Source organism: Egretta garzetta, unplaced genomic scaffold (assembly GCF_000687185.1).
Source record: "Egretta garzetta isolate BGI_Z169 unplaced genomic scaffold, ASM68718v1 scaffold325, whole genome shotgun sequence".
Lineage (NCBI taxonomy): Eukaryota > Metazoa > Chordata > Aves > Pelecaniformes > Ardeidae > Egretta > Egretta garzetta.
In genome coordinates, this window is record NW_009259833.1 from 2,358,328 (window position 1) to 2,374,554 (window position 16,227).

Sequence of the window (16,227 nt, forward strand, 5' to 3'; positions counted from 1 at the left end):
ATTTTTGTAGCCCTCTTCTGGACCCGCTCCAACAGGTCCATGTCCTTCTTGTGCTGAGGGCTAGTAGCAGCTTTGTTGAAAACATGAAATTCCTTCTAGCTGGGCGGCTCTATAGGTCCCATAGCAAGAAAGTGCCTGTTCCCTTTGTATGATTTGATTTGATTTGTCTTGAGCAAGGAAAAACTTGGCAATATTGCCCTACTTGCTCTGCACTGCCTGGCTGTGTGTCGAGCGATATGAGAAACGCAGTGTGGGGAGAATAAACTCACACAGCCCAAATCTAACTGAGTCGTGTCCCTGCAAAAGGTAAAGCAAGCCAGCATGATGACAGAGAGCTGCAGGGTAAAGCGGTGTGCTCTGTACCATTCCCACCACTAGATGTCTTGGGACCAGCACTGCAACCACACAAGATGCACATCCTGCTGAGCAGCACCCGGATCTGGAAGATGATCTGTGCGAATGTCTGCAGGTTTAATAACCCTGCCTTAGTTAAGGGTCCCTGTAGCACAACACGATTACGAGGCAGAGGTATGTGATAGCTGCTCTCCTGTTGGGTTCACACAGGAAACTCTGGTGTTTAAATGAAACGATCCCTGCAGAAAAAAAAAAAAAAATGTGGTTGAGTGTTGCGCTGGACTGATGCTGCACCTGCAGCGCTTTGCAGCACTGATATGTGCCCTGCAATCCACAGGAGGTTATGTGCAAGCTAGGAGAGCCCAAGGCCAACAAAATCTCAAGCCTTGGGAGGTAAAATGACCTTTTCTGACATTTAGAAGAGAACAAGATGCAGTAATAGGAAAGAACAGGGTCTGGAACAAGAAGGAAAGAGCCTATCCAAAAGTATCACGCAATCATATGCAAAGTATCAGTAGCCGCAATCTGCAGCTCTGCAGCAAAACCACAGGCATGTTATTGCAATAGCACCAGCCCCCACAAAGGGTTTCGTAGGAGCCTCTATGGTTTGAAGCTTTGTTCAGAGGATTTTCCTTTTTCCGCAGGCATTCTCAGTCTCTGCCATGTCTGGACACGGATCATCTATTCACCCTGCGATTTCAGCTCTGAAGCATTCCCCGCAGGCTTACCAGTCAGCTATCAGCCAGTCTCCACAAACCAGCTCCAAACAGGACTCCTGGAACAGCCTGGTGTTAGCTGAAAACCATGGGGACATCATAACAGCATAACCTGGTCTTCCACCCATGGACTTCAGGCTGATCCGCTTGAGAGGTGAAGAAGATGCCACGTAATCATCAAGTCAATGTTGTTTCCCGCCTCCCCTGCTCTCCTGCCTTCTCTCCTCTTGTGAGATGTCCCAGCAAAGAGGTAAAGAGGACTTTTCTGAGGTGCAGGAGAGCTCTTACACAACGAACATAGAAGACTCACATCTCAGAGTAACTAATGGATTTGAAGCCTTTTTTTTCCCACTTTAAATGAGCCTCTCTATTTGATTGTCACCACCTTCTGTGAAACAGCCAAAACCACAAAGATGGACACAGTTCTTGACTTTTGATTATTTAAAAACATCTGGCATTTAAGACTCAGACAATGGTGGAGCAGAGACACTTTTTTTCTTCTGAAACCATCCATTCTTTTCCTGACCAGAAGAAAATGCCACCATCTTCTCATTACCCAAATTCAGTGATCTTCCACCAAATGGAGCCAGTTCCAGAACAGTTTGTTGAACAGACTTCACTAGACATGCTGTGGTGGCTTCAGTGCATTTGATATGATCTAGGGCAGAGAAAAAAAAGAGATTCTCCCCCACACCCCCCCTCAGCTCACACATCCAGAGCATTGTCTTCATTTTCCTAGATGGTCAAAAAACTAATGCAAGTCCGTACTTAATAGTAACTCCTTTCCTATTTATCTTTACAAAACCATGGGACTGTGTTTCCAAAAGGTTGTTGGCTGAGCCTGGAGAAGGTCTGTCCAAAGTCAAAGGGGGATTTCGGAAGGAGGAACCTTGGAAGCAGGTAGAGGAGACCCATACTGGTCATCAAATCCTGGGCTCTTCCCTTACGGATAGCTACAAGCCAGGCTTAGAGATTATTCAAGAGCACAGCAAGTGAAAGATGCTCTTCTAACGCTGCTGTGCCATTGCTTTTGAGACAGTTAATTTAATTATTTTGCATACTCTTATGTTGGTTTTGATGTCATTGATGAAATCTGATTGTCATTTATTTCCGGCTGTACTGTGAGTGCCCACTTTCCCCCCAACAGCTGGCTCATGACCGTTTCACACATCTAACCCTTTAGGATTTCACCTTTTGCAACAAGGGAAGGCTTCAGCCTCTGATGGAGGTAGGCAGGGGCCATTTTCTTTACCAAGCATGTGCATAGACTTGCTTGCTTGCAAGAGAAGCATAACTCCATTCATGCATGAGTACTAAACAAGACTCGTGGTTTTTTTCTTGCCCGTAAGACTCTCAGCAACGGGGGAATCCTAGCAAATGGAGTTGGAAGAGATGCTGAGAGCTCACTGACTCATTCCCTTTTCCCAAAGGGATCGGTTCTGCCTAACCTAGCCCTGACTGCTCTTTCTCAAGCATGTGCTTAACAAACTCCAGCATCGCAGATGCCACAGCTCCCCTGTGCAGTCTAAAAGTGCTTCACCAGATGCTTACCATGATGTTTTCATCAACATTTCTGAGGAGGGACAGCTTTGCCTGTCCAGGCAGGGAATTTCTGCAAGACCTCATCCTACAAGATTCTCCATTCTTGTTTCTGTCTGCTTCCAAACTCCGTTACTCTTCTTGCCTTCCCAGCTCCTCTCTTTCCTCCCTGCATCCAGAACTCGAGTACGGAACTATCAAGTGAAAATCTAGAAGAGGGATTGTGCATCCCTCCCAAATGTGCCATCCTCTGTCTCCCACTGTTTAACATTCCCACAAAGAGTGTTTCCACCCAAATGCCAAGATACATGGCTTGGTGAAGAGGAAAGCCACATGCATGTTTGAAGCAAAAGAATGGCATTGTATTGTCTTAGTCTGAACTCACCGTTTTCCTCCTGATGGTAGAAAAGCTCCTTTAAGGAGAAGGATTCAACCGGACTGGTCGTGATAAAGACTGGGACTGGAGTCACTGTAGAGACCTGGACCCTTCCACATGCCCTGTGCTCTGTGTAACTCAGATGTGCAGGCTTTTGGAGGGGTGACAGAGTCTCTGCACCCCCCCAGAGAAAAACACCATGGCACTGATACCATGGGAATGGCCAGACGGTGTTGGCACCAGAGTTTCCACTCTGTCTTGCTGAGCTAATGCAGTGCCTAGCCTCGTTAGTGTTAATTACAGACAAGGAAAAGACATTCATGAATCACGAATAAAAATAAATGAAATTCTGTGGTTCTGCTCAGGCCTGGTAGGCTGCAGAGAAGAGGCCAGAAAGAGCACCTAAAAATATGAATTTGGGGTGAAAACATAAAGGTGTTTCTCCCCAGGCATGCAGATGTTTAGCCAGCCTCCTCCTTGAACTATATTCCTTTGTAAATGTCAATGGAGCTCTCTTGGGATCTGGCCATGAATTCCTGTCCGTAACAGAGAAGCATGCACCACAAAGATGCCACTTGGCTAATGCACACATTTGAGATATCCAGAACTACCCTGGACAACCTGAAAGGGAGGGGAGCGGGTGGCCTCCTAGAGAGGAGCTAAAGGCCAGACCAACCACACACCCCGTTTCTCTTTCCATTCGGATGCTCCCAGAGGCTCTGTCCACCTTGCCTTATTCCTGCGCTCCTCCTGCTGCCCTCAAAGTTAAACACCCTGGCTGCCATGGCACTTTGGGACATGGTTTAGTAGGCATGGTGGTGGTGGGTTGACGGTTGGACTTGATGATCTTGGAGGTCTTTTCCAATCTTAATGATTCTATGAATTTTTCTCCTGCCCTTAAAACACTCTCTGGGATGCCATAAAGGAGTCTGCTTGCAATGCAAGAGGGTAAAATCCCTGCAGGACATATCCTCCTGCCTTATCCTCCTCCCTCAGGTTATCTAAATGGCCTTGCTAGAGATTTGTTAACTGGTTCTCAGCCTTCCCCAAAGCCTTAAACATAATTCTTGAAACACAGTAAGGAGCATTTACAAGGACCCTGATAACAGAATGAGGTGTCTGCTTTCAAAAGGTGAGGCTCTGGGGGCTGTGAGGACAACTTGGCTCTCTTCAGCAGTAGAAATGGGCTATTTTGTCCCCCCTTTTGCACCACAAGCAGTAGAAGTCCAGGTATGCCTGGTTCTGCTGTTCTTTTCAATCACCTAAAACTGTTGTAGAGCTGTTGTTGGTCCAGGAGCCATATTCCGGCCAACACTGATACCAAGATGGTGAGAAGCTGACCTCAGATGGAGCACCGTCATGCTAAGGTGCTGTAAAAACACACCATAAGAGATGGGCCCTGTCCTAGAGAGCTCGTAATGACAGAATTACAGAGTAATTGAAATCAGAAGGGACCAGATAAGGTTTCTCAGGGCCCTGTTCAGTCAAGTGTTGAATATCCCCAAGGGTGGAAATCCTACAACCTCTCTGGGCTCCTGTTCCAGTGTTTGACCACCCTCCTGGTAGAAATGTTTTTCCAAATAAATGTTAGATTCTAACGAGAGACAAAATAATTGGTAAATTAATTGCTCAGACTTGGGGACTCCCAAGCAATGAGTCATTGCAGGAGACTGGATGTTGTCTCCAAGCCGAGGAGTGACACCAACCCCCTTCTTGTAGGTAGGAGCTGGGATGGCCAATGCAGGGCGACAAACACCAGAAGTGACAGACGAAGGGATGAGAGCGTAAAAATGCTACCAATTTCAGGAGACTCAGCTCATTCTAGCAAGAAGGGCAACTTACAAAATTCTGGGTTCCATCTGAGCTCTGCTTTCCTAACCATGATGGCATTTAGAGCCTGTTTGCTAATTAGACACAGTTATTAGAGAGTCGTTAAGGCAAGATAATTACTGCTATGATTGCAATGATTTCTTTCATTGCAGCATGGCTGGAGAACCTAGTGAGGACCATACCAGGCCAGGTCCTACACAAATGCAGGACTGAGAACTATCCCTGCCCAGAGGGGTAAGAAGGAAGGGCCCAGTCCTGCAAAACACTTAAGCATGTATATAAATCTGTTTGCGAGACTTGTTCCCACAGAGATCATCATTAATCACACATGCAAATTTTTGTGTTGAAGGGTTTCCAGCACAAGGTTTGGTTGTGCCAAACCAGACCTTCGCAATGGCTCAGTGGTCACCAGAGTGAGATGGGCAGATGAGAACCAGGATGGGGAGCCAGAGGGGTAGAAAGGTCACTTAACCATTTCCAAATGTCTTTCCTCTCTGTGGGAGTGCAATATCTTGAATCACTTCAGTTACGCTTTTGTAAATTGATCAGAAGACATCCGTATTTCACTTGCAGTCTTGCAGGCTGTCTGGAGAGGGTGCAATCAGGAGGAGCTCAGGAATATTGCAAGGGAGCTTTAAAACCGACCAACAACTCTTACTATGACATTGAAGCTGTGACAATGTCAGGGGTGGTGCTTTGTTTTGCTTTTTTTCTCCCCGTGTGTAAAGACTGAAGCTTCCCAGGTCACCTGGGAAGGTCCCATGGAAACAGACACTCGTACAGGGGAGAGGGAAACCAACCAACTGAACAAGCTGTAATTATTTAAAGATGTAAAAAAATATATATTATGAAGTAGTATGGCTACCAATTCACTTAACTTCTACACCTTTAGAACTAATGGAAATAAAACAATGATAATAAAACCAGAAGGCTGCTGCTTGACTCTGACTACCCTCATGGGTTTCTTGGACAGGGCTGGGGGTAAATGATCACATATGAAGCACACCTGGAGAAGCAATGGTGCAATGGACCCTGACCTAGGGAGCTCATAATGACAGAATTACAGAGTAATTGAAATCAGAAGGGACCAGGTAAGGTTTCTCAGGGCCCTGTTCAGTCAAGCGTTGAATATCCCCAAGGGTGGAAATCCTACAACCTCTCTGGGCTCCTGTGCCAGTGTTTGACCACCCTCCTGGTGGAAACGTTTTTCCAAATAAATGTCAGATTCTAATGAGAAACAAAATCATTGGTAAATTAATTGCTCAGACTTGGGGACTCCCAGGCAATGAGTCATTACAGAAGACTGGACGTTGTCTCCAAGCCCAGGAGTGACGCCGAGTCCCTTCTTGTAGGTAGGAGCTGGGATGGCCAATGCAGGGCGACAAACACCAGAAGTGACAGACCCAGCAATGGAGGCCAGGTCGGATGGGGCTTTGAGCAAGCTGATCTAGAGGAAGGCATCCCTGCCCATGGCAGGGGGGTTGGATTAGATGATCTTTAAGGTCCCTTCCAGCACAAACCATTCTATGATTCCATGATTTTAATACAAAGGGGAAAAAGCACCCGACACATTTTCCCCTGCAGCTGGTAATCCCCCTAGCACAGCAGAGAGGGGAAAAGCGCCTCAGGGCACTTCAATACCATGGTGACTTCTCTTTTTGGCCTGCTCACTGAGGTGGGTTTGCATAGCAGGCTGTTGTTCAGCCTAATTGCTTCCAGCTGAACTCAGAGGCACCGCCCTTAATCCAAAATCATGTTTCCAGCAAAGGCTGTGCTTCTGCAGTAGCATACTGGTGGCTGAGCACAGCCCTCCCACAAGCACCCAACCTTCCTTCCAGGGTGCCCAGCTTCTTTCCCAGTCTAACTAGGCCCTGGACATCGGTGCAACTGGTGGGGTGAGTGAGTCCAGCACTTGAAACCCTGCCCATTCATCCCACACTAGCTAATTGGGGAGCTTTCCTGGTATTTGTGGGTGAGGGTTGTCCTCCCCTGTAAAAGTGAGTGGGTGGGTGGCTTTTGGGTGCAGAAAGTGATATTGAGGGTGGGTAGGTTGGTTAGGGAGTGGGTAGAGCTGCTGTGGGAGGTGGCTGGGGGTGTTGGAAGGGGGACTGGGGGCAGAGGAAGAGCTCTGCAGCATGGAGGAGTGGAAGGAGGGGTAATGAAGTAGGGGAGAAAGGCTATGTGGTCTGCTCCCCAGGGGCATGCACAGGGTGAGCCTGGGAAGGGCGGTGGCTTGAGGGGGGGATGCGATGTAGGGAGGTGGGGCTCACAGGGTGTGTGCTATGGGTGTCCACTTTGGGGCCCTGCACAGTCCACGTGAAGGTGTTGGGTGATTCCTCCTGCCCCAGCACTCTGGCATGGGCTGACTGATTCCACTGCCCTGGGGATATGGGATGAGGAGGGGGGAACTCAGGGCTGAGTTGTTTTGGAGAGCTGCAAGTTCAAGTTGATGCTTAGATGAGTATTGAGAAGATGGTGAGCTCTGCACTCCCTTAATTGCATGTGGAAGGTCAGGGCCTGTGCCTTGAAATCCCTGCAGGACCCTTGTTGCAGGGGTGTGAAGCCGTGGTGGGGCTTCCTCTGCCACAGGGTGCGGGGCTGAAATCCCCCAGTGCGGGTGAGCTGGCAGCGTGGGTATGCAGGGAAAGCTGGGTTGAGGTGGATGGACCTGGTAGCTTTGTCCTCGTTATGTCCCAGTGCAGGTGCTTGGCTTCTGTCTGAGCACAGGGACTGGAAATGAGCCCACATGTGGGGAGGATTTTTCCTGGAGGCCTGTCTCCCTGCCCCAGACCTGTAGTGGTACCATCCCAGGTGGCTTACTGGGATGGGCTCTGGGGTGCAGCAGTCATGCTCATGGGGAGGTGGGTGTCATGCCCTGCAGAGGGCTGGGGCTTCTTATCCTCCTCTTCCTCCTTGGAACGGGGGAGTTTGGAGGTTTGGAGTGAAAAGACAAAGTAGAGAGGTCCATGGAGAGAAGGAGGAGACCAGAGATAGCAGATGCTGGTTCTTCTGATGCCCTGGAGGAAAGGGAAGGCTCTTCCTCTTGAAGAGAAGCATTACCCTGCTGTCCGGAGTGGCTACAGCTGGGTGAGTGTGTGCATTAAAACCTTACAAAGTCTCTCACAGCGCCCCCGTTGTGACCTGAATCAGCAGTAATCAGAGCTGTGCAGCTCTGCAGGCCATGAGCTTCCTTGGGGTCTGAGCTCTGGGCTGCGTGAGCTGTGCTGAGGCTCATTCCGTGCTGCCTGATGTGAAACCAGCGCCTAGACAGTTGGGAGGGAGACCCAAAGGGCCTGGGTGTCCTGGTTTCAGCTGGGACAGAGTTGATTTTCTTCCTAGTAGTTGGTATGGTGCTGTGGTTTTGGATTTAGTACTAGAAGAATGTTGATAACACGCTGATGTTTTGGTTGTTGCTGGGTAGTGCTTAGACTGGCCGAGGACTTCTCAGCTCTCAGCTCTGCCGGGTGCATGAGAAGCTGGCAGGGGACACGGCCAGGACAGCTGACCCACACAGGGCTATTCCAGACCATAGGGCGTCATGCCCAGTATAGAAACTGGGGGAAGAAGAAGGAAGAGGGGTGACGTTGGGAGTGATGGTGTTTGTCTTCCCACCATTACGCGTGATGGAGCCCTGCTGTCCTGGGGATGGCTGAGCACCCGCCTGCCCATGGGAAGTGGTGACTGAATTCCTTGCTTTGCTTTGCATGTGTACGCGGCTTTGGCTTTACCTATTAAACTGTCTTTATCTCAACCCACGAGCTTTCTCACTTTAACTTTTCTGATTCTCTCCCCTGTCCCATTGTGGGGGGAGTGAGCGAGCGGCTGCGTGGTGCTGAGTTGCCGGCCAGGTTAAACCACGACACTGGGTCATGGGCAGACCCCTCAGCTGACCTGTGTCCAGCGGCCAAATACCGCTCCCAGGGATCCAGATTGACTGCTGGTGCCTCTGGCAGCAGGAGCACCCCTTTAGCTGACTCTTGATCTGCAACTGGCTCTTGACTAAAGGCACAGTGTGCGCTAAAAACACAGTATGCAGCTTTTTTGGGTAAAACTGGAGCAGGCCTGTGAATAAGTATCCTGTGCCCTAGGAGCCAGAGGAATAAAGCTCAGTCTTTTACTCCTAGTAAAGTTAGCTTGTATGATGATTTAACATCTTTAATTTCATGTCTTGGATCTAGGTGATGTTCCCTGACATGTTTTCCTCTTGAGCTCTTCCAAGAGGGATTTGGTTTCTGCTGCAGCGCATGGCAGCATGGCTGTAAGAGCCTCCTTGCCTGCTCCTGTTGAGGGTATGTCTGCCCCTTGCTGCTGCTCACAGCCCTGTGGAGGTGGTGGCTGGCTTAAATGCCTCTTCTGGACTAAAATCTTCAGAGGGCAAGGACGTCCCCTTGCTGTGGCAGGAGCACGTGGCACTGAAGGCTTTGGTTTCACAGTCGCTCTGAGCTGATGCAAGCGTGAGCTGCTGTATCTGAGTTAGCCCAGACACCGGTGAAGCTGAGATGGTGGCATTATGGTGGGAATGCCTCTTCTGGTGGGGGACCATGCACAAGATTGCCGTTGACTTTCATAACAAGCTATCTCAGAGCTGTGCCAGGCAGCTCAGAGCCTTGTACCAAGTGCTGTGGGTTTTGAAACCGAGCCCCTGGCCAATGCTGGTGTCTGGGATTAGTCTGCAGGGGGAATTGGCGCTGTGGGATGAAAGCCAAGCCACGCTTTCCAAGTGCTGGAGCCTGCTTTCTTGTACACCCAGTCCTGACAGAAGTCCTGGGAAGAACTGCAAGTGATGTGTGGCTGGGATATCATGCCATATTTCATACCTCTTAGATACTGGTGTGGCTTCCTGGAGGGAGCTACGGTATGCTGTAGGATGGTGCTGCTTCATCTCCCCCTCATCCAAATGCTCCGTCCAGATCTCAGATGCTGTAGTAGAGGGTATGAATGCTCCCTAAATGGCCCCATGCCACTGCAGCCAGTGGAGCAAGCAGCTGGCAAAGCAAGGGGGGAAGCTCCAGTGCTGATCAGGGAGCAGTGCTTGCCTTGGTGGCTCTTTTGGGAAAAGGATGGCTCACCGTAGCCCACACTGGCTCTGGGTCATTAATATCTATGTAAGGTTGCATTCCTCCTTTGTACTGGGACATCAAGGCTGTGACTGAGGGAATGGTTGGAGTTAGGTGAGCCCTTTTTCCTGGTGAGGAGAAAGGTGTTAAACAGTAATTTGAGGTCCTCTATGACTCCCGGAGAACCTGTGGTAGGAAAGGACTTCTGGAGATCCCCAGGCCAAATTGTTGCTTGTGGGATGAAAACTACCATTAAAGGAGGTTGCTCAGGGCCTTGTTTGATTAATTATTAATATCCCCGTGGATGGGAATCCCCTGCCTCCCTGGGCCTGAAAGGAACCTGTTTCTCTCCATGGACTTTGCCATAGGAACTTGAGGAGGAAAATGGGGGTGAGGAGATTCTGGTGAGTTCAGCCTCTGACTGGTTTTGTGTATTTCTGAGTTGCAACTTCCCTTCAAGCCTAGGGCACCAAGCGTGAGCAGGAGCTGCTGTTCCCTCAACAGCTGCTGGAGATGCCAGAGGGCCCATCAGTGAGGAAGTTCCAGCTGCTGACCTCCCCTTTTGTGGGACAAGTGGTGGCCAAGGTGGGGGGAAGCAGCCGGAAGATCAATGTGAATGACCTGAATGCCCTGAGGCTCCAGGACTCCCAGGTGAGCTGTACTAAAAATGAACTTATTGGTCCATGGCAAGTCTGAGGAAAACCACCATTGTCCTGCATCTGGGTCACAGAAGGTGCATAACCTGAGAAATGGCACCAAGTTTGGACTTGAGGTGGACCGTTGACTTTGTTTCTAGTCACAAAATGGGTGTGTGTGGCCAAAGAGATGTGAAAGCCCATTTTGGAGTACTACTCTGTGTTGCAAAATATTTAGGATTAAGGTTACCATGAGGAGAGGCTGTTGCAGGGATGTGGCTAGATGCAGGGATGCTCAGAATTGTTTGCTGTTTTGGTCAGTCATGCTAAGGCACTGGTTCTGTGCCTCTCAAGGGAAGAGGCATCGGTGTTGGCGAGGGCTGTTTGTAGAAGATGAGAGTTGATTTCTTCAGTATGTGGATGTCGGAAGCAGCAGCCTTGTTTTCCTCAGCTGTGGACTTGCACGGTTGCTTCTCTTGTACCAGAGGGCATGGTTTCACCTGGCTAGGTTGAAATGCCTATGCTGTGGGTGGTTGAGGTAGTCACCCTGGTACAGTCCTGCTGGGGGTTTTACTTGCCTGACCTCCTTCAGATAATGATTTGGACTTGACTGGCCAAATGCTAGTGCAGCCTCACCTCTGATTACATGATAGCCTCAGCTGGGGGCACAGATGGGAGCTGCTCAGCAGTCATGTGTGGCTAGCTTGTGGCTTCTGAGCCATCCTTGAATTATGTTGTCCTAGCCTGAGACACTTGAGGCGAGCACAAAAAGGGGAGGCGAATGAGAAGCAGTGATGATGGACTTTGAAACCCCAAGTGTCAGTCCTGGTATGTCTCTTTGGCCTGACAGGAACCTCTGAGAGGGCTTCACATGAGAGCGACATCTGAATGCCTGGTGCTTTTGTAGACAAGGGATGCTGAGAGGATGACTGCAGCTCTGATGGGAATGGCTGAGACGCTGATGTGTTCAGGGTGGGGTGATGTGCCTTCAGCCTGAAAGAAGTTGTAGGAAATGGTCACTTGTATGGGAACCACCAGAAGTTACGTGGATCCTCAGTACATTCCACCTTTTTTCTCAGGTTCATGGGAAGAACCTGTACCTGGCATTTGTGTCAGCTGAAGGTCCCTTGGGACCAACTGCAGGCAAGACAGTGCTGCAAAGAAAGGCTGCTAGTGGGACAAGTCCTCCTGTCCAGGGCGGGCAAGAACAGGTTCATGCTCCACAGAGACATCCCCAGGATGAGGAGCTGCAGGAACTTCAGCCCTCAAGATCTGAACCTCCAGATGCAGCAGAGGGTCCGGGCAGCTGGCTGCGCTTCCACTTTGGCTTGTTTGGCAGCATTCGGGCAAATGAGTTTTCAAGAGCAAACAAAGCCAATAAGAGGGGGGACTGGAAAGACCCTATACCCAGGTATTTGGTGGAGTCCTTACAAACTCTTTCTCCCTGCCTCTCGTTCTGGAGAGGCACTCTTCTGTCTCAAAACAAAACTAAATTTGTGTGGGAATGCTCTTAGTCTCATCTTTTTTTTTTTTTTTTTTTTTTTTTATAATTCTTAAGATAAATGGGCATGAGGGATGGCATGAGTGGGTGTGGGATGTGTTCAGCCAGGGAATCCGCAGTAGACTCTTGTCTGGATATTTCCATGTTGTAGGTGTCTTGCAGGTCTCCCAACAGTATCAGTTGGTCACGGTTTTCCTTGGACGTACCTTATCTTAGCACTGCATGTTCTTCTACCCTTAGTAAGAAATTGGGTCTTCTGCCTTTTGTTGCCTTCCTCCTCCTCCCAGCCACATCCTCCCTAATGTTTTCATTTTTCTGCTGTCTCTGTGTGTTTCATTTCCTTTGTTTTATGTGATCAGAGAATTACGTGATTGCACTTACGGGATGCATGTTGCCTGCCAGCCTGGGGATCATACTACCAGCTTGGTTAAGATTTTTATTCAAAGAGAGAACCTTTAGGATGCCAGACTGAATCATGCCCTGAAAATGCCAGTTTCTCCCAACTGCATGTCTAAAAAAAACCTTGGATAAAATAGCATACATCTAGGGCAGTTGGAATCACTGGTTGGAGTGATGCTGTTAAAGGCAGCAGGGCATTGAAAACACAGGCAACAGCCCGTCCTTGGTCCCACTGGAAGCATGCTGAACAAGGAAGGGGGTAAATACTGGAAGCAGTGTGGAGTCTGCTCTTGTGAGCTGTTTAACCTGGAGTGGTTAATAAATGCACGAGGTGGGTGCTTGGCCCCTGTGTATGTGGTGTACATGGTAGGGACACGCTCCCCGCTCCCCCATCCTGCAATCATTTGAAGGATTGCTTTATTTCTCCACAGTTTCAGACGTAGTCAGTTTTGTGTGCTGCTTTGAGTATTGGTCTCCCTGACTGTGGATCCCTGCTGCTGGAGCCCTTGGTCATTGGGCTTGCCTGCTGGGGAGAGCCAAGATGCTGATCCATCTCCCTGCCTGCTGCTGTCTCTCTCAGCTAGGGACTGCAGGGCAGCAGAAAGAACAATCCTCCACCAGTTGTGTGGGTACACAACCAAGTTTCTTGGCTGCAATCATCAGAGGGGCTACCTTGCCTTCAGATGGTGGCCTGGTGGGCTGGAGTGCCTGCTGTGCCCCTGTGCACACAAGCATGTGTAGTGATAAGCTGGAGGGACGAGTAGCTGGGTTGGGGGACTGGCACTTCAAGATGTCTCTGGCTGTCATGGGAATGTGTAGGCATGTGCGAGGGCTGATGCCTCACTCTGTGCTTCTCCCTAAGCTTATGTCATGAACAGGCTCTTTTCTCGCCTTCCAGAAGCTTTTTCACTCCACTGTTACACTGCTGTCTCTTTCTGCTCTTCCCTTTCTGTGCAAGCCTCTTCAGCCAGAGAAGAATATAACAAATGGTTCAAGGATGTTTCTGCCGAGAGACTTTTAACTTCTCTGCTTCTCCCAGGCTGGTTCTGCACTTTGAGAGCGGAGGTTTCCTTGTTTTCTACAACTGCCGAATGCAGTGGTGCTCATCTCTGAGGGCTGATCCTGCTTCTGACATCCTGTCTGTGGAGTTCCACCGTGGTAGGGCGCTGGATGCCCTCCGTGCACCTGATCCCATCTGCTACACTCTCCTAGACCAAAGATATTTTTCAGGACTGGGTGAGTTCCAGGGCAAAGTGGCAGAGCAAAAAGAATTGAGGAAGGTGGGTGGGATGTCTACAGATCCAGAGCTGTGTGTCTGAACTTTTTACTCCTTGTTGTTATGGCTTCTGGTTGATGCAGCTGAGGGTATGTGGTTGTCTTGCTGAGGACAAGGCTTGCAGTCTGTAGCTGCAGGCCTCAGATGCTGGAGTGAACTGTCTTCGTGTGTGTGATCATGGATTGGCTTGTACTTGTGGAAGAAAGGAAGGTCTGCCTCAGGTAGTGGGAAGAGCCTGTTGTCCAGTCCAGTCCCAGCGGTAGACAATCCTTGTATGCCACCTCTGATACAGGGAATGGCGTTGCTAGCTGACACCTATGAGACAGAAGTCGCAGTGATTGGAGCCATAAGTCTGCATCATCTTGATAAGAGATACCCTTACTGTCTGCTTGTTTCTGGTCCTTTCCAGGGAACATCATTAAGAATGAGATCTTGTACCTGGCCAAGATCCATCCGTTAACACAAGGCTCTGTCTTGGCTCTCTCGGATCTGGAGCGTCTGCTTGACTGTGCCATTCAGTTCAGCTCCACCTGGCTGCAAAGCAAGCTGCATGGCCAAGGGCTGCACCCTCAGATCTACCAGAAGGAGCAGTGTCCCCTCGGGCATGCAGTGACGAAGGGAATGCTTGGACCCTCAGATGGCTTTAAGAGACTTACGTGGTGGTGTCCTCAGTGCCAGCCTGCAGTGCTGTCAGGGGACGGGGATCCTTCCCCAGTCACTGAGTGACCTGGCTTTCTGTGCTTCCCCTTTTCTGGAGGGTGTCTAGGTGGTCTCTGAACCATGACCTCAGCTGTCCTGAGAAGAGCTTCATGCTTTTTTTGAGGCTGTTGAGTTTGCTCCTTAGGGACAGTGAGTTAGCTGAGTTAAGTGCTCAGTGAGGTTACAGGAGTCGCTGAAGTACTGTATGCCTCTGGATGCAAAATGAAAAGTGGGTGTAAATGTCTGGGGTTTGGGTTTTTGTTGGTTTTTTTTTGTTTTTTTTTTTTTTTTTTGTCAGTGACACAACAGTGTAAATAGCTTGATTGGTTCAGAGGTGTCTCAGTCCCCCTGTTCAGACTATGGTGAATGGAAGGCGTAGGGTGTTGAGCAGGTGATTGCTGTGCTCTGAGGTGAGCCTGTCCCTTGGCCCGGTGTGGGTGCAGTGGCTTACGGAGGAGTTGGCAGAAAGGAGCATACCCCTCTGTCTAAACAGCTTGATTAATTAGAATTAGATAATTCTTCCTCTGCTTGTAGCTGGATACCTGTGTGCTGGGTCAGTGACACAACAGTGTAAATAGCTTGATTGGTTCAGAGGTGTCTCAGTCCCCCTGTTCAGACTATGGTGAATGGAAGGCGTAGGGTGTTGAGCAGGTGATTGCTGTGCTCTGAGGTGAGCCTGTCCCTTGGCCCGGTGTGGGTGCAGTGGCTTACGGAGGAGTTGGCAGAAAGGAGCATACCCCTCTGTCTAAACAGCTTGATTAATTAGAATTAGATAATTCTTCCTCTGCTTGTAGCTGGATACCTGTGTGCTGGGCTGTGATGAGGTGTCATGAAAAGTGAGCAGCTCTCCCTTCTGTCAGCTCTTATAGGAACGGCTGCCTCCTTCTGAGGGGTGGAAACAAACCTCAGCAGTGCTTGGTGGAGCTTGCCTCTGCCTGCCTATCTTGATGTCTGCCCCCACAGGTTAGATTTTTGTGGCAAACTGCCAATTCCAGATCTCCATGTTTGTTTAAAAAAAAAAAAAAAAAAAATCTGCTTTAACAGATTTTAGAGGTGGCCCCTCAGGGAGGGACTGTGAGGCTCAGTCAAGTAACTAGATAGAACTGGGATCACGAGCCTGACAGACCTGGAGGGGAGTCTAACAGTGTTTTTGACAGAGATTGTGTAAAACTCATGATCTGCCAGGTAACTTGAAAGCAGAAAGTTTTGGAAATAGAGATGATGTCGTCTTTCCTCTGAGCTGTGTGTCTATGTGCAGTAGGCAGAAGCTGTCACTGTCCTCTCTCTCTGGATCTGGGTTTATTTTAACAAGATTGTTGACCTGAGTGAAAAATAAAAACTGGAGTTAGAACTGGTGATGTTCAAGCTTGAGTTCAGCCTGTCTTTTTCTGGTAGTTTCTTGGTTAAAAACTGAGGTGTAGAGGGGAAACTCCAGCACGTGGTGCTGCCCTTTAGAGGATGGTCCCAACAGCTTTCCTCTGCTGTAAGGGCGGCTCGGCAGGAAAACTCTTTTTCATGGCAACTGGATCTAAAGGTGGATTGCAAATCAACAGGGAACGCTGGAGTTAGACCTCTGTGGAAGGCTGCTTCCCTAATGAGACTTGCACAGCGGCTGCCCTGTGAACTGCATTGCCCTTGAGTGGCTGCAGGTTCTGGGATTGCTGAATAATCCAATTAATGGGGTTATGGTGCCAAAGAAGATGGTTGATGTTAGAATCGTAGAATCGTCTGGGTTGGAAAAGACCTTTAAGATCATCAAGTCCAACTGTTAACCTGGCACTGCCATCCCACCACTAAACCATGTCCCTAAGCACCTCGTCTGCCCAGCTTTTAAATCCCTCCAGG

General features: G+C 49.3%; 2 protein-coding genes across 2 annotated transcripts in view; both read left to right on the forward strand.

The window, feature by feature from the left end:
• The window catches only part of GATA4 (GATA binding protein 4), a 27,154-nt gene extending 25,973 nt beyond the window's left edge, over window positions 1–1,181 (forward strand). Inside the window, 1 exon segment of the mRNA XM_035895418.1 lies at window positions 999–1,181. Coding sequence (XP_035751311.1) covers window positions 999–1,181 — 183 coding nt within the window.
• Window positions 1,182–10,355: 9,174 nt separating this feature from the next.
• NEIL2 (nei like DNA glycosylase 2) lies at window positions 10,356–14,409 on the forward strand. The gene is made up of 4 exons (XM_009639929.2): window positions 10,356–10,523; window positions 11,587–11,918; window positions 13,447–13,643; window positions 14,093–14,409. Exons 1-4 carry the CDS (start codon window positions 10,386–10,388, stop codon window positions 14,407–14,409), a joined length of 984 nt encoding a protein of 327 aa, XP_009638224.1. The 5' UTR covers window positions 10,356–10,385.
• Window positions 14,410–16,227: the final 1,818 nt, after the last annotated feature.